This window comes from Saccopteryx leptura, chromosome 2, assembly GCF_036850995.1.
Source record: "Saccopteryx leptura isolate mSacLep1 chromosome 2, mSacLep1_pri_phased_curated, whole genome shotgun sequence".
Taxonomy (NCBI): domain Eukaryota; kingdom Metazoa; phylum Chordata; class Mammalia; order Chiroptera; family Emballonuridae; genus Saccopteryx; species Saccopteryx leptura.
In genome coordinates this window covers 133,050,509-133,075,566 of record NC_089504.1, presented here as the reverse complement: position 1 = coordinate 133,075,566, position 25,058 = coordinate 133,050,509, and the positions used below count along the sequence as shown (strand labels likewise).

Below are 25,058 nucleotides of genomic sequence, written 5' to 3'. Positions count from 1 at the left end.
CCCAAACTGCCTCTCTCCCACTCCAGTCTGAATTGTTCACTCTCTAAGCCTGGAGCCTAACTCTTGTTCTGAAACTTGCTTAATCCCTGTTGCCTAGAACCCATTTTTCTTCCTTGGTTTCCTCCTCCTTTTCCTGGTATATATCCCCAAATAGCTTTCTTTATTTTTTTTTTTCTTTTCAAGTAAGAGGAGGGGAGATAAGACTCCCACAAGCAATGTGCCCCAACCGAGACCTATCTGGCAACCCCCATGTGGGACCAATGCTTGAATAAACCAAGCTATCCTCAGCATCTGGGGTCGATGCTCCAACCAGTCGAGCCACTGGTTCCCCTGACTGAGAGGAAGAGAGAGAGAAAGGGGAGAAGGAGGGAAAGAGAAGCAGATAGTCACTTCTCATGTGCCCTGACTGGGGTCAAACCTGGAACTTCTGCACACTGGACTGACGCTGTATCCACGGAGCCAACCAGCCAGGGCTCCTCAAATAGTTTTCTAAGAATGTGTAGGAAGTATAATTTTTAAATCTAGAATGGTTTTATACCACCCTCACACTTAATTGTCAGTTTTCTGGATATGGAATTCTAGGTTGAAAATAATTTCCTGAGAATTTTGAAAGTATGTCTTTATTGTCTTCTAGCTTCCAATTGGATTACTTTTTGTGAGTGACTGATTTCTCGCTGAAAGCTCAATTTTCCTTCTGTTTCCTAGTTTTCTGTTTATGATGGAGCTTGCTGTAGGTCTTTTTTCATTCATTATGATAGACAGGCCATGAGTTCTTTTCTTTCTTTCTTTTTTTTTTTTTACTCAGTGAAAGGAGGGGAGGCAGAGATGGACTCCCGCATGCATCCTAACCAGGATCCACCAGGCTAGCCCACGAGGGGGCAATGCTCTGCCATCTGGGGTATTGCTCCATTGCTCAGCAACTGAGCTCTTCTTAGCACCTGAAGCAAGGCCATGGAGCCATCCTCAGTACCCAAAGCTACTTGTTCCAGTTGAGGTATGGCTACAGGAAGGGAAGAGAGAGAGAGAGAAGTGAGAGCGAGGAGGGGAGGGGAAGCAGATGAGTACATCTCCTGTGTGCCCTGACCGGGAATCAAACCCAGCACATCCAAACACCGGGTTGATGCTCCACCACTGAGCCAACTGGCCAGGGACTCTTTTATTTTTAATTTTTAAAAATCTCCCATTGATTTAAGAAAGAGAGAGAGGAAATGAGAGAGAAAGAAAAGCACCAACTCATTCCACTTAGTTCCATTTAGTTTTACACTCATGGGTTACTTCTCAAATGTGCCCTGACTGGGGATCAAGCCTTCAACCTCAGTGCAGGGATGACGCTCTATCCACTGAACAAACTGGCCAAGGTTCCATGACCTTTTCAATATGGAAAATTGTGCCCTTCATTTCTGAAATATTTTGTTTTATTATTTATTAACCCTCTATTTTCTCTCCTCTCTGGAAATTCCATCTGTCAGTTATAGAACCACCTGAATTGATCCTCTAACTTACTCATCTTTTTTTATATATTTTTTGTTTTTAAAATGTTACTCTTTGGGAGATTCTTCAGTTTTATCTTCCAACCTTTTGTGTTAATTGTCTATTGCTATGTAACAAATTGCACTAAAATATAGGGGTTTAAGACAAGCATTTATTTCCTCACATTCATTACCTCAGAGTTTCTGTGAGTCAGGAACCCAGGAGCAGCTTAGCTGAGTGTGGCTCTGTACTTCATGTGCTTGCAGGCAGGACGCCCAGTAGGGTCTGCAGTCATCTGATGGCTAGAGGCCTCAGTTCCTTTCTGACTATTGAAAACACCTCAGTTTCTCACCACAGGGGCCTCTTCATAAGTTGCCTACATGTTCTTACAAGGCATTTACTTTTCTCAGAGTAAGTGATCTGAGAGAGAAGGAGAGAGAAGGAAGCCACAGTGCCTTTTTATAACCCAGTCTTTGTTTGTTTTAGAGAGAGACAGAGGAAGGAAGAGAGAGATGAGAAGCATCAGCTCATAGTTGTGTCACTTTAGTTGTTCATTGATTGCTTTCTTATATGTGGCTTGACGGGGGGTGAGGGGTTGCTCCAGCTGAGCCAGCGACCTTGGGCTTCAAGCCAGTGACCTTTAGGCTCAAACCAGCGACTGTGGGGTCGTGTTTATGATCCCACACTCAAGCCAGCGACCCCATGCTCAAGCTAGTAATCCCACACTCAAGCCAGCAACCTCAGGGTTTTGAACCTGGATCCTCAGCATCACAGGTTGATGCTCTATCCACTGTGCCACCATCTGGTCAGTCTTATGACCTAGTCTTAAAAGTGACCAAGTGACTATCACTTCCACTTTATTCTATTTTTTTATTATTATTATTTTTCTGAAGTTGGAAATGGGGAGGCAGTCAGACAGACTCCCACATGCGCCCGACCGGGATCCACCTGGCATGCCCACCAGGGGGTGATGCTCTGCCCATCTGGGGCGTTGCTCTGTTGCAACCAGGGCCACTCTAGCACCTGAGGCGGAGGCCATGGAGCCATCCTCAGCGCCCGGGCCAACTTTGCTCCAATGGAGCCTTGGCTGCGGGAGGGGAAGAGAGAGACAGAGAGGAAGGAGAGGGGAGGGGTGGAGAAGCAGATGGGCGCTTCTCCTGTGTGCCCTGGCCGGGAATTGAACCCGGGACTCCTGCATGCCAGGCCGACGCTCTACCACTGAGCCAACTGGCCCTTATTCTATTTTTTAGGAGAGAATCACCAGCCCTGGCTGGGTAGCTCAGTTGATTAGAGCATCATTCCTAGATGCCAAGGTTATGTTTCAATCCCTAGCCAGGATCAACCAATGAATAAATCACTAGGACAACAAATCTATGTTTCTCTTTCTCTTTCTCTCTCTTTCTCTCTCTCCCTTCTCTTCTCTCTAAAATCAATAAATAAAAAATTTTGAAAAGAAGAGAATCACTAAATCCAACCCACACTCAAGGTGAGGGGAAATAAACTCTACTTGAAGGAAGGAATATCAAAGTTGTGGCCATATGTGAAAACCACAACACCTTTATATAAGAACATTTTATTATGGTTACTGTATTTTTTAATTTCCAGTGACAATTTTGGGTCCTCTGGTTTTCCTTTTCCATGTCCCCTCTTCTCTTCATGGATATTATACATTATTTGAAGTTCTGTTCTTTTCACCGCATTAGCTCTGTTTCTTCCTGGTCCTTTTTCCTCTGAGTTTATTCTGGTCTTTTTCTCATTGATGACTATTATTAAATAACTGGTGATTAATCCTTGACTCTTCATTATAATTTAAGAGTGAGCAACTAAAAGGCTGACCAGAAGCTGTGGGGGTGGGAGGGAATTGTCCATTGTGGGCTTCACTGGGAGCTTTTCTCTAGACTCTACAGTTTTACCAAGGAAGAACTATATAATTGCTTCTCTGGAGATTGGCTGTATGCTTGTTTGCTAGCATACTGGGACCAGGACAGGAAAAGGGACTATTGAGAGTCTCACTTTTGAGGACTTCAGTTTTCATTTCATCATCAGATTTTTGAGTCCTGCACCATGAGCCAGACCTCTCAGTGAATCCTGTCCAGGAATGCAGTGCCTCTTAGATTCAGTTCTTCCAAAGAAGTCTCTTTTTTTCTTCCAGTTTTATTAAGATATAATGGATATATAACATTATGTAAGTTTAAGGTGTACAACATATTGATTTGATTCACTTATATATTGCAAAATGATTACCACCACAGCCTTAGCTAACACCTCCATCATGTCACATAATTACCATTTCTTGTTTGTGGTAAGAACATTTAAAATCTACTCTCTCATCAGCTTTCATGTATATAATATAGCATTATTAACTATAATTGCCATGATATACATTAGGTCCCCAAAACATATTCATCTTATAACTGGAAGTTTGTATCTTTGATCAACATCTTCCCATTTACTCCAACCCCCAGGCCCTGGAAGTCACCATTCTACTCTGTTTCTATGAGTTTGGCTTTTTTAGGTTCCACACATACGTGGGATCATACAGTATTTGTCTTTCTCTATTTTATCACTTAGCATAATGCCCTCAAGGTACATCCATGTTGTCACAAAAGGCAAGGTTTCATTATCTTTATCCATTCATCCACTGACAAACACTTAGGTTTCCATACCTTAGTTATTGTGAATAATGCTGTAATAACCATGAGAATGAAGATAACTCTTTGAGATCCTGTTTTCATTTCCTTTAGATATATATCCAGAATTGGGACTGTTGGACAGAGAAATCTTTCATCTCCTTTTTGGGCAGGATAATTTGCCTGTAGACAGTTTCGGTGATCACCTTCCTGTTCTCGGACCTATTCTTCCTCCCACCTTTTGTGCAGCCTGTTAAATTATAAAGCTTGAGCCTCTCAGGTGAATTAGCTCTATTTTAGGTGCATCTTCCACTACAGAAACTTAAGTTAAAACTATCCCTTTTTTCATTACTGATTTTAGAGAGTGTGGAAGGGAGAGAGACAGAAACAGACAGAAATACTGATCTATTCCTGTATGTGCCCTGTCCAGAGATCAAACCTGCAACATTTGCATTTTGGGGTCAACCAAGCTATCTGACAAGTTCTAAAACCTTCCCATGTTGATAGGTTAGTTGTCACAGCTACAATGAACTACCCAGAGACCAGATGACATGCTCCAAGGGGTCGAGAGGAGGCAACAGCCCCAGTCAGCAGACCGAAGGACTAAAGCCCCGTTCCCTGCCTTACTCAGATATTTATTAGCCAGTACAAATAACTCAAGGGAGCAGGCAGCAGAAGTTTTCAGGGGCTGAAGTCAAGTGCAAGGAACATGCTGACTCTTTTTTTTTTTTTTTTTTTCCTGAAGCTGGAAACGGGGAGAGACAGTCAGACAGACTCCCGCATGCGCCCGACCGGGATTCACCCGGCACGCCCACCAGGGGCGATGCTCTGCCCACCAGGGGGCAATGCTCTGCCCCTCCGGGGCATCGCTCTGCCGCGACCAGAGCCACTCTAGCGCCTGGGGCAGAGGCCAAGGAGCCATCCCCAGCGCCCAGGCCATCTTTGCTCCAATGGAGCCTTGGCTGCGGGAGGGGAAGAGAGAGACAGAGAGGAAGGAGGGGGGGGTGGAGAAGCAAATGGGCGCTTCTCCTATGTGCCCTGGCCGGGAATCGAACCCGGGTCCCCCGCACGCCAGGCCGACGCTCTACCGCTGAGCCAACCGGCCAAGTCCAACATGCTGACTATTAATCTGTGTTCTGAGAGCCTAAACATTTTGTGTTACTGAATCTTACCCTGCTGTTTTGCTGTTTCCAGCAGGCACTGTTTCCAGTACAGGGTCAGAGAGGCCCCTGGACTCTTGTCTGCTCAGGGCTTTCACCATAGGGTGCCTCGTTGTTTCTGGTTCTTTACCCTAACTCTGCAAGTCTTCACAGCATATTCCTACAGTTAGTTACCACCCCTCTATCCACTTTCCATTTTCCAAAAGATATTTCCACTGTTGCATCCTTTCTCTCTTTGCTCTTAAAGTTTAATGTCACTACTGTTGTTTTGTTGTTGTTATTTTTATGTCGTTTTAGCAAATTTAGGAGGAAAAAGAAATAAAGTTAGTCAATTATTTTGTGTTTGTGTGTGGTTGCAAAAAGAATTCCACAATTTTAATAAATTGCAAAGAATGCAGTTAGCAAGTTTTTTATTAAATTTTTAAAATTTATTGCATTAACATGGATTCAAATGTCTCACTCAGTAAACACCCTCACCCCCCAACAACATGACCCCCATTGTGCCCCCTTTGTCCCCCTCCCTCTGACTCCCCCCCCCCTTCCTCTGGGATTTGCTGTCCTGTTATCTGTATCTATGTGTTACATATATATAATTTCGCTCATCCCTTCACCTTCTATGATCCCATCCCCTTATCCCCCTTCCCTCTGACAGCTGTCCCTCTGCTCCCCATTACCCTGCCTCTGCCTCTATTCTGTTCCTCAGTTCACCTTGTTCATTAGATTACAGATATAAGTGAGATCATATATTTGTCTTTCTCTGCCTAGCTTATTTTACTTAGCATAATAATCTCCAGGTCTATCCATGCCATTGCTAAAGGTAAGTTTTTTTCTTTTTCACAGCTGTGTAGTATTTCATTGTGTGTATGCACCACATCTTTTTTATCCACTCATCCACTGATGGACACTTGGACTGTTTCTAGATCTTGGCTATTGTAAACAATGCTGCAATAAACATGGGGGTGCATATCTTCTTTTGAATTAGTGTATTGGTATTCTTAGGATATATTACTAAATGTGGGATAGCTGGGTCAAAATGCAGTTCCATTTTTAATTTTTTGAGGAAACACCATACTGTTTGCCACAATGGCTGCACCAGTCTGCATTCCCACCAGCAGTGCAGGAGGGTTCCCTTTTCTCCACACCCTCGCCAGCACTTGTGATAGTCAATCATTTTTAAGACTTTTAGTGATATAATTTTTAAATTGTAGAAAAACTGTAAGACTACAAAGAAATTCCTTATACTCTTTACCCAAATTAGCCAATTGTTAGTATTTGGCCACCTTGTACTTTATCTATCTATCTATTTTTTAACTACTTGAGAATAAATTGCTCATATTACCTCCTTTTACCTCCAAACATTTTAGTATGTATATTTCCTAAGAATAAGAACATTTTCTCAGATAACAACCCACAGTATAGGTATCAACTCAGCAAATTTTAACACCAATACAATAGTTATCTAATTACCTATAATCTATACTCCAATTTTGCCTGTTGTCCCATTAATATCCTTTATAGCAAAATTTTTCCTTCCAGATCTAATTAAGGATCAAGAATTATATTTAGTTGGCATATCTTTATAGTCTCCTTTAATCTGAAACACTTCCTGTTTTCCTTTGTGTTCTATGACATTGACTTTTATTTTACTAGATGGGCAAGATATTTTGTAGAATTTTTCTTAATTTGGATTGTGCTGATATCTCTAATGATTAGATTAGGCTTAAATATTTCTGTCAGCAATAAGCAAAATTATGTCTTCAGCACCTCACCTCAGGAGACTCACAATGACAATTTGTCCCATTATTGGTGTAAATTCCCTATTCTTTATCAAACTTTCACCCACTACTTTTAGCATCTATTTGTGGGTCTGTGTGAATCAAGTATTTCTCTGATAATTACATAATTGGATTTTTTTTCTTTTTTTTAAAGATTTCTTTTTTAAAGATTTTTTTATTTATTCATTTTAGAGAGAAGAGAGAGAGAGAAGGGGGGAGGAGCAAGAAGCATCAACTCCCATATGTGCCTTAACCAAGCAAGCCCAGGGCTTCAAACTGGCAACCTCAGCATTTCAGGTTGATGCTTTATCCACTGTAACACCACAGGCCAGGCCTGGTAATTTTCTAACTCAAATCTATTTTAACTTGCAGTTCACAGTAAATTTTTTAAGTTTTGTTGAGTTTTCCCAAAACATTCAACTTAGTTTGATACAAGCCAGTGCTCTTTTTTCCTCTTTTAATATATATTCCATTGGTTTAAGTAATATTTCTTTAAATTACAAAATTGCAGTCACAAACTAATACCAGTATAAATTGTTTGGGGAATAAAAGCATAACTGACTCTAGGTAAGCATACAGTTCAACTTGTAGGAGCAGAAGTATGCCTGTAACTCATGTCCCACTTTGGACATGCCATTTTACTGTACTCACCTGAAATACCTATGCACTCTGCCCTTTATCCATGACCTCATAACAAAAGAACCTTACAATTTCCAATCATACTACCCTTTCCAGAAAGACATTCAGGCAACATGCATAACCGCCACCAAATTTGGCTTCAACCGTGTCATTCAGACTTCCACCTAAAACTTCCATTTAATAGGAATAAGGAACACTATAATGAGAAACGTGTCTATTCTTCAGAATTGGCTTAGGAAATTCATAAGGAGAGCAGGAAAATTATGTATAAAAGATAGCATTCTATTTGGCTCCTAGCCAGGCCACATCCACTTTACTTACCCATCTTTCTATTCCCAATTTCTACATTCATTATTTTCAGGAACCCCCAGTTCCTATCTCCACACTCATGCTTAGTTCCACAACCCAAATATCTTGCAGGGCTCTAATTTGTAATTCATGCTTGTCTTCAGAATGATTGGCTAGCCCCACTCTTTGTCTGGCTTGTTAATATATTCACTCAAATGGTTTGACCCTTTTCTGTCCACCAGCGCTAGCAGTTCAACCTGTCCTCTGTGCTCAAATTAACCACACTCTTACCTGGCCCTCAGCTAGGACTTTAACAGCAACTGTAAAATAAACCTATTAATATTGATACTCCATTCTTAACAGCCTTACTATAATGATCTTTTTAAGTCATTCACAATGTTTCTTTGAAAGTAGGGTTTTTTTCTTCTGGTAGGTGTAAGTTTATTAACAACTCAAAAAAGCCCACTCAAGCTTTCCTTATTATAATTATAATGAAAATTCATAGAGATGAGTCAACACATGTAACTAAATATTCTGTCATCTCTCCCTGCCTCCTCATTTTCTTTTCTCCCAATAAAGAACCAAAATAGAAAAACCAAAGAAGAATACGGGTATGGAATCTGAAATCTATCCCCAACTTCAGAAACTCAGTTTTATCAAGTACCCAAAGTTGTTCAAATTCAGGGTTTAAGTCACAGTAAGCAAATTCAGAGTGCCTCCATTTCCTCACCTATAAATGGAAATAACAATGCATTTCTTATAAATTTGCTGTGGAGATTAAATAAAATAATGTATGCAATACATCAAAGACCTAGCACATAAAACCAAACAACAGATGATTGGAAGAAAAGTCATAAGCCATAATATATGTTATTTACATGTGGAATATATACCTTTCCTATGACTTTAATATCTTCATCTACTTCTCAAGACATCCTTGCCAGTATAAACCTGGGAAGCAATTTTTTATTTTTTTTTTTATTTTGTGTGTGTGTGAGAGAGAGACAGAGAGTCAGAGAGAGGGACAGACAGGGACACGCAGACAGGAAGGGGGAGAGATGAGAAACATCAACTTCTCGTTACGGTTCTTTAGGTGTTCATTGATTGCTTTCTCATATGTGCCTTGATGGGGGACAGGGGCTACAGCAGAATGAGTAACCCCTTGCTTGAGCCAGCGACCTTGGGTCCAAGCTGGTGAACTTTTGCTCAAGCCAGATGAGACTATGCTCAAGCTGGTGACCTTGGAGTCTCGAACCTGGGTCCTCAGCATCCCAGTCCGACGCTCTATTCACCCAGTGCGGTGCCACCGCCTAGTCAGGCTGGGAAGCAATAGTTTTAAGCATAAGATTCCTTGAGAAAAAAAATGCTGGTTGGCTTCAAAGGATATTTCATCTAGACCAGGGGTCTCAAACTCGCGGCCCGCCCACCAATTTTGTGCGGCCCGCAGACTGGCCCGCAGATTAATCCACGAAGTTTGATTAGTCTGCAGGCCGCACAAAATTGGTGGGCGGGCCGCACGGCCGCGAGTTTGAGACCCCTGATCTAGACTCTGAAAGAGCCTGGTGACTACAGCTACCTACAGAAGAGAACCCTTGACCAGTGATTATAACTCTCATGTCCACCAGTCAATGGATTCTGCCTCTCCTAGACTCACCCTTACTGATCCTAATACTGGTTGCCCTTGCAAGTTCAGCCTAGCTTCCAGAGTTTATTCTCCTTATGTCCAAGTCTCTTGAGTACCTAAGCTTTCCTTCTTTGTTCTGCCCAGGAGAGCATGGCCCTATAACTGCCCTTTCTCTTATTTAATCTCTAGCACCACCTACTTTGCACCCCGTTCTCCCATCTACTCTTAGCTTCTTACCTGGATACTCACTTGGTCCAGGAGTGTCTCGATTTTTTTTTTTTTTTTTTTTAGTGAGAGGAGGGGTGGCAGAAACAGACTCCTGCATGCTCCCGGATCAGGTCCCACCCAATAAGCCCACTAGGGGGCGATGCTATGCCCATCTGGGGCCCTTGCTCTGTTGTGACCGGAGTCATTTTTTAGTACCTGAGGCAGAGACCATTGAGCCATTCTCAGCATCTGGGGCCAACTTGCTCTAATTGAGCGATGGCTGCAGAAGGGGAGGGGAAGAGAGAGAGAAATGAGAGGGGGAAGGGTGGAGAAGCAGATGGGTGCTTTTTCTGTGTTCCCTGACCAAGAATCGAAACCAGGACATCCACATACCAGGCCAACGCTCTACCACTGAGCCAACTGGCCAGGGCTTCAGTCTTGATTTCAAGCAAATTACCTCTTATCTGTCCCTTTGCTGAGATAACTCCCTTGTTATATGGAAACCCTAGGTCAAGCTAGACCTTATCATAGCACAAATTTACACATTGCTCACTGGCATAATTTTCAGAGTCAAATCAATGGGGATGGGTGGTAGAAGAGATTGTGCTTGTTCTTACTGAAGACAAATGACCTCTCCAAGCCAGACTCTGCAGCAACAGCCCTCTCGCCACAGACACAATATGACATCCCAGCTATGCACATCCAAAGCGCCTCACTCCCTTTTCCTGCACTGCTGCTTTTATTATTCCTTTTCCAGAGGAATTCACTAGCCAGTCCTCAGAGTTGCTGTCACTTCCAGTTCCAAATGAATCTCTTCAAAGGAAAACTAAGTCGTAAGTCTTTGGTAAAAACTGAGCACGTCTTACTAGCATTATCATTTTCTAGATCCTATCAGAGGATGTAATTGATAATTTTCCTGGTATATCCTCTGCTCAATCTCCTAGGGTCTCCCAGCCTCTCCCAGCTGCCTGTTCCAGGAATTACCTGCTAGGAGACAGCTGGGGATGCCATTCTTAGACTCCAGCAGAGGGCACTGTAGTTCTGGATTTTCAAACAGGAGCAGAAATTTAGCCAAGAGTGAATTGGCCAAATCCTCTGAGCCCCTCTGCCTTTCCAAATGGATAGACCTACTATAGTTATAGAAATGTATCTCAGAAACAACCCATGTGTCTCGTAGCTGCTATAGACCACCATCCCCTATCTGCCTGAAACTAGAGGGGAGAAGGTATTCAAGCTACTCATAACTACAATCATCCAAAGCCTAAGGAATGGGTACCTTCAAGGCGAGTGACTACTGCAACAGACAGGCCACTTTTCCCACATGAGCTCCGTCTTTCCCCAATGGGACTTATCCAGTCCACTACAGAGTGGCCACCATGTTCCATCATCTCTAGTCCTCCATGTTGGCTATAGGACAAGGGTAAGGAATCTATGGTTCACGAGCCAGATGTGGCTCTTTTGATGGCTGCATCTGGCTCGCAGACAAATCTTTAATAAAAAATAATAATAATAATGTTGCCCTGGCCGGTTGGCTCAGTGGTAGAGCGTCAACCTGGCGTGCAGGAGTCCCGGGTTCAATTCCCGGCCAGGGCACACAGGAGAAGCGCCCATCTGCTTCTCCACCCCTCCCCCTCTCCTTCCTCTCTGTCTCTCTCTTCCCCTCCCGCAGCCAAGGCTCCATTGGAGCAAAGATGGCCCGGGCGCTGAGGATGGCTCTGTGGCCTCTGCCTCAGGCGCTAGAATGGCTCTGGTTGCAACAGAGCAACACCCCAGATTGGCAGAACATCGCCCCCTGGTGGGCGTGCCAGGTGGATCCTGGTTGGGCGCATGCAGGAGTCTGTCTGACTGCCTCCCGGTTTCCAACTTCAGAAAAATACAAAAAAAATAAGTTAATTAATTAAAAAAAATAATGTTAAAAACATAAAACATTCTCATGTATTATAATTCATTCATTTCCTACCGCTCATGTTCATGGTTGCAGGTGGCTGGAGCCAATCACAGCTGTCCTCCAGGACAACACCAAATTTTTATTGGATAATGTGGAATGTACATGGGTTGTTGTGAGGTCAGGAAGTAAATTTCCCTTCTTTTAATCAGGTAGTCAGCTAGCTAATTGCAGAAACCCTTTTGACAAAGAAGATGGCTAAAAGAAAAACAGATGAGGAGTATCGTACTTTTCAGCAGGAATGGACAGAGGAATTCGCCTTTGTGGAGAGAGCAGATTCTGCACATGCAATGATAAAATTGCATCGATGAAACGGTCAAATATAAAGCGGCACTTGGACACATGGCGTACTACATTTGCATCAAAATATCCAGCGGGGGTCAGCAGGAAGAAAGCATGTCAAGAGCTACTATGCAGAATGCAAGCTAGTCAGCAGCAACTCCATGTTTGGACCCAATAAGGGGACTGGAATTCGGCTAGCTTTGCTGGTGCTTTAGCAATTGTGAAAAACAGAAAGCCATTCACAGATGGGGAGTATGTCAAAACATTCATGCTTGATGTTGCCAATGAATTTTTTGACGACTTTTTGGATAAAGACAAGATAATCAAACGAATAAAAGACATGCCTCTGTCAGCAAGAACTGTTCACAATCGTACCATCATGATGGCAAATCAAATTGAGGCAACACAAGTGAAGGACATAAATGCAGCACCCTTCTTTTCTCTCGCTTTGCATTTCTTTTTTTCTTTTTTTTCTGAAGTTGGAAACGGGGAGGCAGTCAGACAGACTCCCGCATGCGCCGGACCGGGATCCACCCGGCATGCCCACCCAGGGGGCGATGCTCTGCCCATCTGGGGCGTTGCTCTGTTGCAACCAGAGGATGGCTCTGTGGCCTCTGCCTCCGGTGCTGGAATGGCTCTGTTTGCGGCAGAGCGACCCCCCAAGATGGGCAGAGCATCACCCCCTGGTGGGCGTGCCGGGTGGATCCCGGTTGGGCGCATGCGGGAGTCTGTCTGACTGCCTCTCCGTTTCTGGCTTCGGAAAAATACAAAAAAATAAAAATAAATAAAAGAAAAGAAAAAAAATCTACCGATGGCTAAACTTATTTCTGTGTGTATTGATGGTGCTGCATGCATGGTGGGGAAAACAGGATTCGTAGTGCTTCTTCGTGAACATGAAAAGAGACCCATCCTAAGTTTTCACTGCATCCTACATCAGGAGGCACTTTGTGCTCAGATGTGTGGCGAGCAGTTTGGTGAGGTGATATCGCTGGTCATTCAGGTAGTCAACTTGATTGTTGCGCGAGCTTTAAATGATCGCCAGTTTAAAACACTGCTGGATGAAGTTGGGAATAATTATCCTGGTCTGCTTCTGCACAGCAGTGTGCGTTGGTTGTCAAGAGGGAAGGTGCTCAGCTGTTTCGCGGCTTGTCTCAGCGAAATCCGGACTTTTCTTGAAATGAAAAACGTCAAGCATCCTGAGTTAGCTATCACTGAGTGGCTCCTCAAGTTGTACTATCTCATGGACATGACTGAACATCTGAACCAGCTTAATGTGAAAATGCAAGGCATTGGAAATAGTCTTATCCCTTCAACAAGCAGTGTTTGCATTTGAAAACAAGCTGGAACTCTTCATCGCCGACATTGAAACAGGTCGTTTACTACACTTTGAAAAACTGGGAGAGTTTAAAGATGCATGCACAGCAAGTGACCCTGCTCAACATCTTGATCTCCAGCAGCTAGCAGGCTTCACATCTAATCTCCTGCAGTCATTCAAAGCACGCTTTGGAGAATTTTGTGAGCACACTCATCTTTTTAAGTTCATCAGCCATCCACACGAGTGTGCAGTGGACAATGCCAACATGAGTTACATCCCTGGTGTCTCTGTCAGAGATTTTGAGCTATAAGTTGCTGACTTGAAGGCCTCAGACATGTAGGTGAATAAGTTCAAGTCACTGAATGCAGATTTGGAAAGACTTGCATGACAGCAAGCAGAGTTGGCGAGGAAACACAAGTGGGAAGAAATGAAAAAACTTCAACCCGCGGACCAGCTGATTGTCAAAACTTGGAACACGCTTCCCGTCACATACCACACACTGCAGCATGTGAGTATTGCTGTACTGACAATGTTTGGCTCTACGTATGCATGTGAGCAGTCTTTCTCACATCTAAAGAATGTTAAGTCCAACCTACGATCACGTTTAACAGATGGAAGTCTCAACACCTGCATGAAGCTTAACCTCACCACGTATCAACTAGACTACAAAGCCATCAGCAAAACCATGCAGCACCAGAAGTCTCATTAATGGTAAGAAGTACTTTATTCATCATTGGTTAGCAACAGCATAACAACATTATTAAAAAGAATTCAGAGACTTATTGTACTTTAAAAGTGTTGGTCTTACATAAAATGCCCACATTTACTTGTATTTAGTGTTAAACATATTGTATGGCTCTCACGGAATTACATTTTAAAATATGTGGCGTTCTGTGCTTGCTTTGGCAGCACATATACTAAAATATGTGGCGTTCATGGCTCTCTCAGCCAAAAAGGTTCCCGACCCCTGCTATAGGAAATGATATTCCACATTTCAATGGAGCTCAGGAAGCCAGAGTTCTGCCTCTGGATCAAGGTAATGATATGTCTACCACCCAACTCAAGGCTGCTCTGGATGAGCAGGTTCCTTTGACAGGACCTCCATTGAGCTATACATAAGGGAGCCCATCAAAAGGCTAGTTCTGCTTGACCAGGCGGTGGCACAGTGGATAGAGCATCAGACTGGGACGCAGACGACTCAGGTTCAAAACCCCGAGGTTGCTGGCTTGAGCATGGGCTCACCAGCTTGAGCAAGGGGTCACTTGATCTGCTGTAGATCCTTGGTCAAGGCACATATGAGAAAGCAATCAATGAACAACTAAGAGGCCGCAACAAAGAACTGATGCTTCCCATCTCTCTCCCTTCCTGTCTCTCCCTTTCTCTGTCTCTCTCTGTCTCGGTCACACACACAAAAAATGGCTAATTCTATCAGCCTATATTATCCCTTTGTCCTTGGTCTTTCTTGGACTTTCTAATTAGATTGTTTCAGGAGTGAGTTTGGTGTAGTAGTTAAGAGCATGGTCCCTGGCACCAAACTGCTTGGGTTAAACTCATGTCTCTGCCATATGCTAGTTATGTGACCTTGGGGAAATTACTAAACTTCTCTGGACCTCTATTTCCATGTTTGTAAAATAAGATAATAATAGTACTTACCTTTTAGTTATGCTGAGCACATTCACTAAGTATTAGCTCTTTTTATTGTTATCTCTACAAGATCCACATAGTCCATTTTATGTCAGCAGTCTGCAACCAGCACTGAGCCTTTCTGTTATCTCATGCCCCATCTACTTCCCCTGTGTTCAGAGTCCTGAGCAAGTGCACCGTATTAAGGAAAATATCTTTGGACACGGAAGCAAAGGAACTCCCCTATATGTGAATGTGCTCTGCAGGTTGGTCTGGTTCCCTGGGCTCATGCTCCTGTCCACTTCCTCCGAAAGCACTGGCAATTTCCTTTTATCAGGGAAGATAAGTAAGTGCAAAACAGCCTTACCAACACATGTCAGCCAATTTCTATCCATCTCTCTCTCTCTCTTTTTACTTTTTTTAATTTTAGAGAGAAAGAGAAACAGATTTGTTGTTCCACTTATTTATGCGTTCATTGGTTGATTCTTGCATGTGCCCTGAGCAGGCATCAAACCTGCAACCTTGGCATATGAGGATGATGCTCTAACGCCAACCATCTTAATGCCCCAGCCAACTTCAAGGGATCAATGTCCAGATCAGATATGAACCCTGGACCAGAGTCACTTGTTATGTACCACACCAAAACATTTCTCCCAATCTGATCTTATATGATTTTCTAGTTAGGGTGGTATTAATCTGCTGGCAGTAACACCAAGTCTAAGACAACTGCAAGTAATGGGTGTTAGGTATTGTCACTACTATGTACTAAGCACCTGGAACAGGCAGGCAAGTACCCTAACCAGGAAGTTAGAATTCTGGGAGCCAATGAAGCACACAATTCTTCAACCTGAAGAACTGTGTTCCAACCAACAGAGGCAATGAGCAAAACAGTGGATAACTAAGATTTCATGACAACTCCAGTGGCCTTTGGAAGCCTATAATATTGAGAAATCTATAAGATTGATTTGGATAAGTGAAAGATCCACCCAAGTACTTTGGCACCAATCCAGATATCCTTTATAGTCCAGTCAAAGCATTAAATGTAGTCTTATGGCAACTCCCATTTCATGGCGCAATTCTCAAAGAAACTGTCAAGGGTACTCTATATCTGTTTAGCCCCCAAAACCATATGAAGCATGGTATTAACTGGGTGGATGAAGAACTCTATTATACCATCTACCAACAAAATGATGGATTCTACTACCTTGCCACAGTGGAGTTTGCTTATAAAGAGCTCGTTGCATCCCTCCACCCAAAACTGCCCTTTCACAGAGCCTGTGGCATGATTCTTACCTACCCCTCAATACCCTTTACCCAGGTGGCTTCCAAATATGGGAGTTTGGGGAAGCTATGGTTACCAAAAATAGCTTCCAGCTTGTCAAAAACTGATGTGAAGAGTATGTCAATAGGTGCTTGATTCAGGAGGAAAGCATCCAAGTGGTTGATATTGTCCAGCACACCTCCAAGCACACAGTAACCATCCATATGGGAAGCTGAGAATCTACTATTTGAAAACTGAGATAATAGAGAAGACCATCTGGCTATACCCTTAAAGTCAATGAGTGAGGTCTCAGGACCAAAAAGAGATCCCACTGTCACCTGGACCCAGACCAGTAGTACAGCCCAGATCCCATTGCCCACTAGGAATACGTTCCTGCTCTTTCTCTTCAGTTTACACCTACTTGGCCATGAGCCTTGTGCCATCCCCAACTTGCCCAAAATCAAACCACCAAACTCAAATGCCACTGCTTCCAGGAACTAGCCCCTCCCCTTGCTGTAACCTGTGATGAAGCACAGATCAGCCCCCTGGTTCAGTCCATGCTTCCAGAACTCTACTCTGCTGGCTCTCCAAGTCCTGAACTGTCTGGAGAGGGAGGGGATTCAAATAGTGCCCAATCTGGCAGTGTCATTATCTCAGAGGTTAAAGAAGACTTACATAGGAGTGCAAGAGGGAGGGAGGGAGGACAGAGATGATGAAGTAGCACCAAGCCAGGAAGAAGGGGAAAAGTAGGAGCTGGGGAAGAACCCCACAAAAGAAATGACATCCCTACCCTCCACCAGAAGTGAGGTAGCGATCTCAACAATTTCTAAGAGAATGGCCAACTTTCCAGTTCCTGACAGCTTAGGATTTAGAGGTGTACGCCAAATCCTTTTTTGGGTTGTTTGTTTTTAGTGAGAGTGAGAGAAAGAGACAGACAGGAAGGGAAAGAGATGAGAAGCATCAACTCAGTTGTGTCACTTTAGTTGTTCATTGATTGCTTTCTCATATGTGTCTTGACTGGGGGGCTCCAGCTGAGCCAGTGACCCCTTGCTCAAGCCAGAAACCTCTGGGTTCAAGTCACTGACCATGGGGTCATGTCTATGATCCCATGCTCAAGCCAGTAACCCCGTGCTTAAGCTGGTGAGCCTGCACTCAAGCCAACATTCTCAGGGTTTCAAGTCTGGGCTCTCAGCGTCCCAGACCAATGTTCTATCTACTGCACCACTGCCTGGTCAGGCAAGCCAGTCCTACTTAAGCAGGCTGCTTAATATGGCTTTCCATGTTGTTGTTTCATTTGCTATGCAGAAGTTTTTTTGTTTTGTTTTTTTTGTATTTTTCTGAAGTTGGAAACGGGGAGTCAGTCAGACAGACTCCCGCATGCACCCGACTGGGATCCACCCGGCATGCCCACCAGGGGGCGATGCTCTGCCCATCTGGGGCATTGCTCTGTTGCAACCAGGGCCATTCTAGCGCCTGAGGCAGAGGCCATGAAGCCATTCTCAGCACCCGGGCCAACTTTGCTCCAATGGAGCCTCGGCTGCGGGAGGGGAAGAGAGAGACAGAGAGGAAGGAGAGGGGGAGGGGTGGAGAAGCAGATGGGCACTTCTCCTGTGTGCCCTGGCTGGGAATTGAACCCGGGACTCCTGCACGCCAGGCCGATGCTCTACCACTGAGCCAACCGGCCAGGGCCAGAAGCCTTTTAGTTTAATATCCCACCAATGTTCTTTTATAAATTCATGTTCTGACAAAATAGTCAGGTATTGAATGTTTTAAAATTTCTTGCAGCACATTGTTGAAAATCTTAGTCTGTTCAGGCTTGGTGGGCAAATAAGTTTGTAAAATTTGTTATTTGGTTTTGCTCACTTTTATTGTTAAAAATGGTGCGGCCCACGTGAATGGCTGTCACCCAGGTGATATGGCCAATTACCTTTCTGCTTGGGAAGGGGCTTGGTTATGCTAATGTGGGCTGGAGGAGGGCTTTCCGCCAAAAAGTTTTAAAAGCACATGTTTCCAAGTGCTCCCCCTTGAGGCCATTTTGAGAGAGAAGAGACCACGTTGTTGCAGGAGGAGGAGTCAGGGCAAGATGGCGGGGAGCTGAAGGGGAACAGAAATGGAGCCTTTGATTCTAGGAAAACTCAGATGAGTCAGTGGCTTTGGGAGCCCTGAATGGAAAGGGAAGTGTTTTCCTGCTGTGCGTATTTACTTGCCGGCCGAGTGTGAGGCTAGAAATAAAGAAAATGGCCCACCAGTTCTTGGCTCCACAGTTTCATTACCGTCTGCCCGAATTCAATGAGAACCTGCATGTGAAAGGCCATGATGGCGGCAGCAGCCCCTGGCTTTACAAGGCTGCTATAACGAAATATCATAGACGGGTGGCTTATAAACAACATAAATTTATTTCTCACAGTCCTGGAGACTGAAATCCAAGATCAGAATGCCAGCATGGCCAGGTGAGTGCCCTCTTCCAGGTGGAAGTCTTCTCTTTGTGTCCTCTCATGGTAGGGTGAGGGAGCTCTCTCAGGCTTCTTTTATAAGGGCACTAATCCCATTGATGAGGGTTCTTCCCTCATGACCTAATCACCTCCCAAAGCCCCTGCCTCCAAATATCATCACCTAGGGCAGTGGTAAGCAAACTCATTAGTCAACAGAGCCAAATATCAACAGTACAACGATTGAAATTTCTTTTGAGAGCCAAATTTTTTAAACTTAAACTATATAGGTAGGTACATTGTTATTAACTTAATTAGGGTACTCCTAAGCTGGCCAAAGAGGCGCATGTGACTCGCGAGCCGCAGTTTGCCAACCACTGACCTAGGACATTAAATTTTCAACATATGAATTTGGGAGAGGAAACAAACATTCAGACCTGCATAAGGAATAACTGGTCTTTTCAATCTAGTGATATATAGGTTTTTCTTCAGAGGGGATTTCCAAACCCTCATAAGAATACTAACTAGATCTATATTATATTACTCTGCCCTACCCTACACTACCCTACTCTACACTAGCCCCATCCCTGTCCCTCTCCACTTTACTCAGCACTAATCAAGCTCCAAATCAATAGCAAGCTGAGACCTCTCTAATGCTGCTAACACTTGCTATCCTGCTGCTTGAAATGCTCTTCCTGCTACTACCATGCCCTACCAACTCCTTATCTTTGAAGACTTAGCTCAAACATAACTCCAACTTCCCTATTAGACCAAGTAAAGTTCTGCAAATATGCCAATCCAAGAATGGAAGTGTCCATCCAGATAAAGTACCTTTTTTCACCTTGCTGTCAGTGTCTTGATTTGAACAGGAGACACCTCAAAACCCCAGGAGTCAGGGAGGAGCAAGAGAGTGGTGAAGGAGGTCTCTCGATCACTGGGTTCTCCCTCCCATCTGTCACAGGCATTGTGATTTGATTCCTGAGATCCCAAGAATTGAGAATCAAATGTGAGCGGCTAAGAGAGATCCCCGCCATGTGCCTGGTTGTCATGCAAACTAGACTCACAGAATCAAAGAGCCCCATTTGTCAGGTACTCAGATCAAGTCTGCTATCATTTCAGATCATAAGGAATTGATGCCCACGAGGCTCCCCCCGATTATCTCAGAAGATGGAAATTATTCCGTGCACCAGAATAGCCATACAAAGTACCACAAAGCTGTACGGAAGGTGTTGTTAAAGACATGTAAGTATCTTCAAATGGGCTATGTCTGAGTTCCTGAAGAATGGCTGGGATGAGGTGGGGCATGGTGTAGGACAGGGGAAAAAAAAGAGCCAAGGAGAGATTAAGAAAATGAAAGAGATTGCCTGACCTGTGGTGGCGCAGTGGATAAAGCGTCGACCTGGAACGCTGAGGTCGCCGGTTCAAAACCCTGGGCTTGCCTGGTCAAGGCACATATGGGAGTTGATGCTTCCTGCTCCTCCCTCCCCCTTCTCTCTCTCTCTCTCTCTCTCACTCTCTCTCCTCTCTAAAAAATTAATAAAAGAAAAATTTAAAAAAAAGAAAATGAAAGAGAAAGTAGACCTGAGTGGTGGAGTGAGCAAGATAAAATAAAAATTGAATCACTTGGAAGCAGAAGATCCAGGTTTGAGTCCTAGTTCTGCCTCTTTTAAACTTCTCTTACCTTGAGTAGTCAATTATCCTTAATTAGCCTGGTTCCTCATTCATTAAAAACAAAACAAAACAGGCCCTGGCCGGTTGGCTCAGTGGTAGAGCGTAGGCCTGGCGTGTAGGAGTCCCAGGTTTGATTCCCGGCCAGGGCACACAGGAGAAGCGCCCATCTGCTTCTCCACCTCTCCCCCTCTCCTTCCTCTCTGTCTCTCTCTTCCCCTCCCACAGCTGAGACTCCATGGGAGCAAAGTTGGCCCAGGCGCTGAGAATGGCTCCATGGCCTCTGCCTCAGGCGCTAGAATGGCTCTGGTCGCAACAGAGCAATGCCCCAGATGGGCAGAGCATTGCCCCCTGGTGGGCATGCCGGGTAGATCCTGGTCGGGTGCATGCAGGAGTCTGTCTGACTGCCTCCGTTTCCAATTTCAGAAAAATACAAAAAAAAAAAAAAAGTCTGACCAGGCGGTGGAGCAGTGGATAGAGCATCAGACTGGCACATAGAGGACCTAGCTTTGAAACCCCGAGGTCGCCAGCTTGAGCATGGGGTTGCTGGCTTGAGTGTGGGATCATAGACATGACCCCATGGTCACTGGCTTAAGCCCAAAGGTCACGGCTTGAAGCCCAAGGTCATTGGCTTGAGCAAGGGGTCACTCGCTCTGCTGTAGCCCTCAGTCAAAGCACATATGAGAAAGCAGTCAAAGTACAACTAAGGTGCCGCAGCTATGAATTGATGCTTCTCATCTCTCTCCCTTCCTGCCTGTCTGTCACTATCTGTCCCTCTCTCTGGCTCTCTCTGTGAAAACAAACAAACAAACAAACAAATACTACCCCAAAAAACAAGAAACAGAAATAGGTTACTCTACCAATCTTACAAAATTGCTATGAGGGCCCTGACCGGTTGGCTCAGTAGTAGAGCGTCGGCCTGGCGTGCAGGAGTCCCGGGTTCAATTCCCGGCCAGACCACACAGGAGAAGCGCCCATCTGTTTCTCCACCCCTCCCCCTCTCCTTCCTCTCTGTCTCTCTCTTCCCCTCCCGCAGCCGAGGCTCCATTGGAGCAAAGATGGCCCAGGTGCTGGGGATGGCTCCTTGGCCTCTGCCCCAGGCGTTATAGTGGCTCTGGTCGCAACAGAGCCCCAGGAGGGGCAGAGCATCGCCCCCTGGTGGGCAGAGCGTCGCCCTTGGTGGGCGTGCCAGGTGGATCCCGGTCGGGCACATGCAGGAGTCTGTCTGACTGTCTCTCCCCGTTTCCAGCTTCAGAAAAATACAAAAAAAAAAAAATTGCTATGAGAATCAAACCAAAATGTATATTATTATGTGCTATGCCTCTGAGGAGTGGTAGGCGAAGCACTAGTTTTAGAATTTGAATTGAGTTTAAGTTCCAAACAAGTTGTGTAATCTTGAGAAAGTTCCTTTAAACACTTAACCTCTCTGAACTGTCTGGAAATGGGAATAATATTCTAGCATTGTGTGAAAGTTAGAGAAAATGTACATTTTAAAAAGCATATAGGACAAGCCTGACCAGGCGGTGGCGCAGTGGATACGGTGTCAGACTGGGACACAGAGAACTCAGGTTCAAAATCCTGAGGTAACTGGCTTGAGCATGGGATCATAGACATGACCCCATAGTCTCTGGCTTGAGCCCAAGGTCACTGGCTTGAACAAGGGGGGTCACTCACTCTGCTGTAGCCCCCATGTCAAGGCACATGTAAGAAAGCAATCAATGAACTAAGGTGCCGCAACAAAGAATTGATCCTTCTCGTCTCTCTCCCTTCCTGTCTGTCTGTCCCTTTCTGTCCCTTTCTTTGTCTCTCTGTCACACACACACACACACACACACACACACACACACACATAGCATATAGGACAAGCCACTGATACATGCGATAACTTGTAGGAATCTCTCCAGTGAATTATGCTATGTAAAAAAAGTCAGTCCCTAAAAGATCACATCCTGTATATAAATCTTTTCTTTTTTTTAAATATGGAACACTTCACAAATTTGCATGTCATCCTTACTAATCTTTTTTTTTGTATTGTTCCAATTTTAATATATGTGCTAGCACAGTAGATAGAGCATTGACATGGGACTCTGGGGTACCATGTTTGAAACCTCAAGGTTGCTGGCTTGAGTGTGGGCTCATCTGGCTTGATTACAAGCTCACCAACTTCAGTGCAGGGTCACTGCCTTGCGCCCAAAGATCACTGGCTTGAGCCCAAGGTCGCTGGCTTGAGCAAGGGGCCACTGGTTCGGCTGGAGCACCCTGGTCAAGGCACATATGAGAAAGCAATCAAAGAACAACTAAGACAGTGTTTCTCAAATTTTTTGAAGTCGGAGCACATTTAAAATCTTAAAATAATTGTAAGTGTGCATTATATACAAATTTCTGAGAAATGTTATAATAAGTCAAATATTAAAGAAAAATATATAAAGTCCAAGTGTGCTTTTATAGTAATTAAACAAAATAAATATGACAAAATTAAATTTATTCTGACATTAAAAAACATTTTTGCCCTGGCCGGTTGGCTCAGTGGTAGAGCGTCGGCCTAGCGTGCGGAGGACCCGGGTTCCATTCCCGGCCAGGGCACATAGGAGAAGCGCCCATTTGCTTCTCCACCCCTCCGCCGCGCTTTCCTCTCTGTCTCTCTCTTCCCCTCCCGCAGCCAAGGCTCCATTGGAGCAAAGATGGCCCGGGCGCTGGGCATGGCTCTGTGGCCTCTGCCTCAGGCGCTAGAGTGGCTCTGGTCGCAATATGGCGACGCCCAGGATGGGCAGAGCATCGCCCCCTGGGGGGCAGAGCACCGCCCCTGGTGGGCGTGCCGGGTGGATCCCGGTCGGGCGCATGCGGGAGTCTGTCTGACTGTCTCTCCCTGTTTCCAGCTTCAGAAAAATGAAAAAAAAAAAACAAAACATTTTTATGTTACATTTTTTGTTATGCTTTTTGGAATTTGTAAAAAATAGGGGTTAAAAATTTAAAAAAAACAACAAAAAAGCTATCTTTTTATATATATAGATACATTGTTAGTAAGATTTAGTAAATTCAGCAAGTCCCGGCACGAATGTGTTAAGTTTTTTCATTCTTGTGTTTATGAGAAACATGAACCTGATGTGTCCCAGCGACTTCTTCAATGTTTGGGCATATATTTTAAAGACAAATTCTCATTTCCTTGTCAATACATTGAAGAATTCCTCCCTTTTTACTCTTAATTGTGTGAGATGAGGGTAGAAAATCCTAATTCACATAAATAGGATGTTGAAAAATGTAGAAAAATGTTAGAAGCTTTTTTAGATATTGCCACATATTCTTCTTTTATAGAAATCCAAAAGGCTTCAAGAGACAATTCCTTATGTTTAATCATCAATCCAAAACCCCCACCATACATATCATCTTAACTTTACACCAAACAAAGGATAGAAGAAACTTGCCTCTAGTCTTTGGCTAGGGAACATAGGGGGTAGTGTAAACAATCCAGCACCACAGCTTAACAGCCTTTTGCAACCTAATCAGGCAAGTGAGGTGGGGGGTTGAGCAGACTGTCAGCTTACAGCCAATTCCCAACACCTCTGTCCCCTAAAACTCTAAACCCCAAAAACCCTGTTGGTTTTTTGGTCCCCAACAAGCACATACAGTGTGTCTGTAAAGTCATGGTGCACTTTTGACCAGTTACAGGAAAGCAATAAAAGACGATAGAAATGTGAAATCTGCACCAAAAAAAAGGAAAACTCTCCCAGTTTCATACCTATTCAGTGCAGTTCGATGTGGGCTCATGCACAGATTTTTTAGGGCTCCCTAGGTAGCTATCCCGTATTGCCTCTACAGACTCGTCACTGACTGATGGCCCTCCAGAACGGGGTTTCTCCACCAAACTGCCGGTTTCCTTCAACTGCTTATCCCACCGAGTAATGTTATTCCTATGTGGTGGCGCTTCATTATAAATGTGCCGATATTCACGTTGCACTTTGGTCACGGATTCGAATTTAGCGAGCCACAGAACACACTGAACTTTCCTCTGTACCGTCCACATCTCCACTGGCATGGCCGTGGGCTGCTCCCCTCTATACACGGTCGTCATCTGCGCAAGCGCACATGCTGCCACATCATCCTACAGAAACTGGGAGGGTTTTCCTTTCATTTGGTGCAGATTTCACATTTCTATCGTCTTTTGTTGCTTTTCTGTGACCGGTCAAAAGTGCACCATGACTTTACGGACACACTGTATTTCTCTAGAATACCAGAGGGTGCACCTGGTAATCATCTAGGGCACACCAGTGTGCCCTGGCGCATACTTTGAGAACCACTGAACTAAGATGCTGCTGCAACTATGAGTTGATGCTTCTCATCTCTCTTCTTTCCTCTCTCTCACACTAAAAAAATAAAAAGATTTTTATTGATTGATTTTACAGAGGAGGAGTATGAAGTATCAACTCATAGCTGCTTCACTTGAGTTGTTCAGTGATTACTTGTCATATGTGCCTTGACCAGACAAGCCCAGGGTTTTGAACTGGTGACCTCAGCATTCCAGGTCAATGCTTTATCCACTGCGCCACCATAGGCCAGGCTAAGAGTTATTTCTAATAAAATATACTTTTTAAAAGCTTATTATCAATAGGAAAACAACTAAGTAAAAATGTAACATCTCCTAAATGGTATATTAGGGATTTTTAAAATGATGATTATAAAGACTATATACCTAGAATATTAGGCTATAATTTTAAGTTATAAAAAATTTATACCCTGGTATAATT

General features: G+C 44.1%; 1 protein-coding gene and 1 pseudogene across 1 annotated transcript in view; one reads left to right on the top strand and one right to left on the bottom strand.

The window, feature by feature from the left end:
- Positions 1 to 25,058, top strand: part of SPMIP11 (sperm microtubule inner protein 11) — a 53,091-nt gene that overhangs the window by 26,512 nt on the left and 1,521 nt on the right. The window contains exon 2 of the mRNA XM_066368825.1: positions 19,768 to 19,890. Coding sequence (XP_066224922.1) covers positions 19,768 to 19,890 — 123 coding nt within the window. The remainder of the gene's footprint in view (positions 1 to 19,767; positions 19,891 to 25,058) is intronic.
- On the bottom strand, positions 22,290 to 22,377 carry LOC136395984 (U6 spliceosomal RNA; annotated as a pseudogene).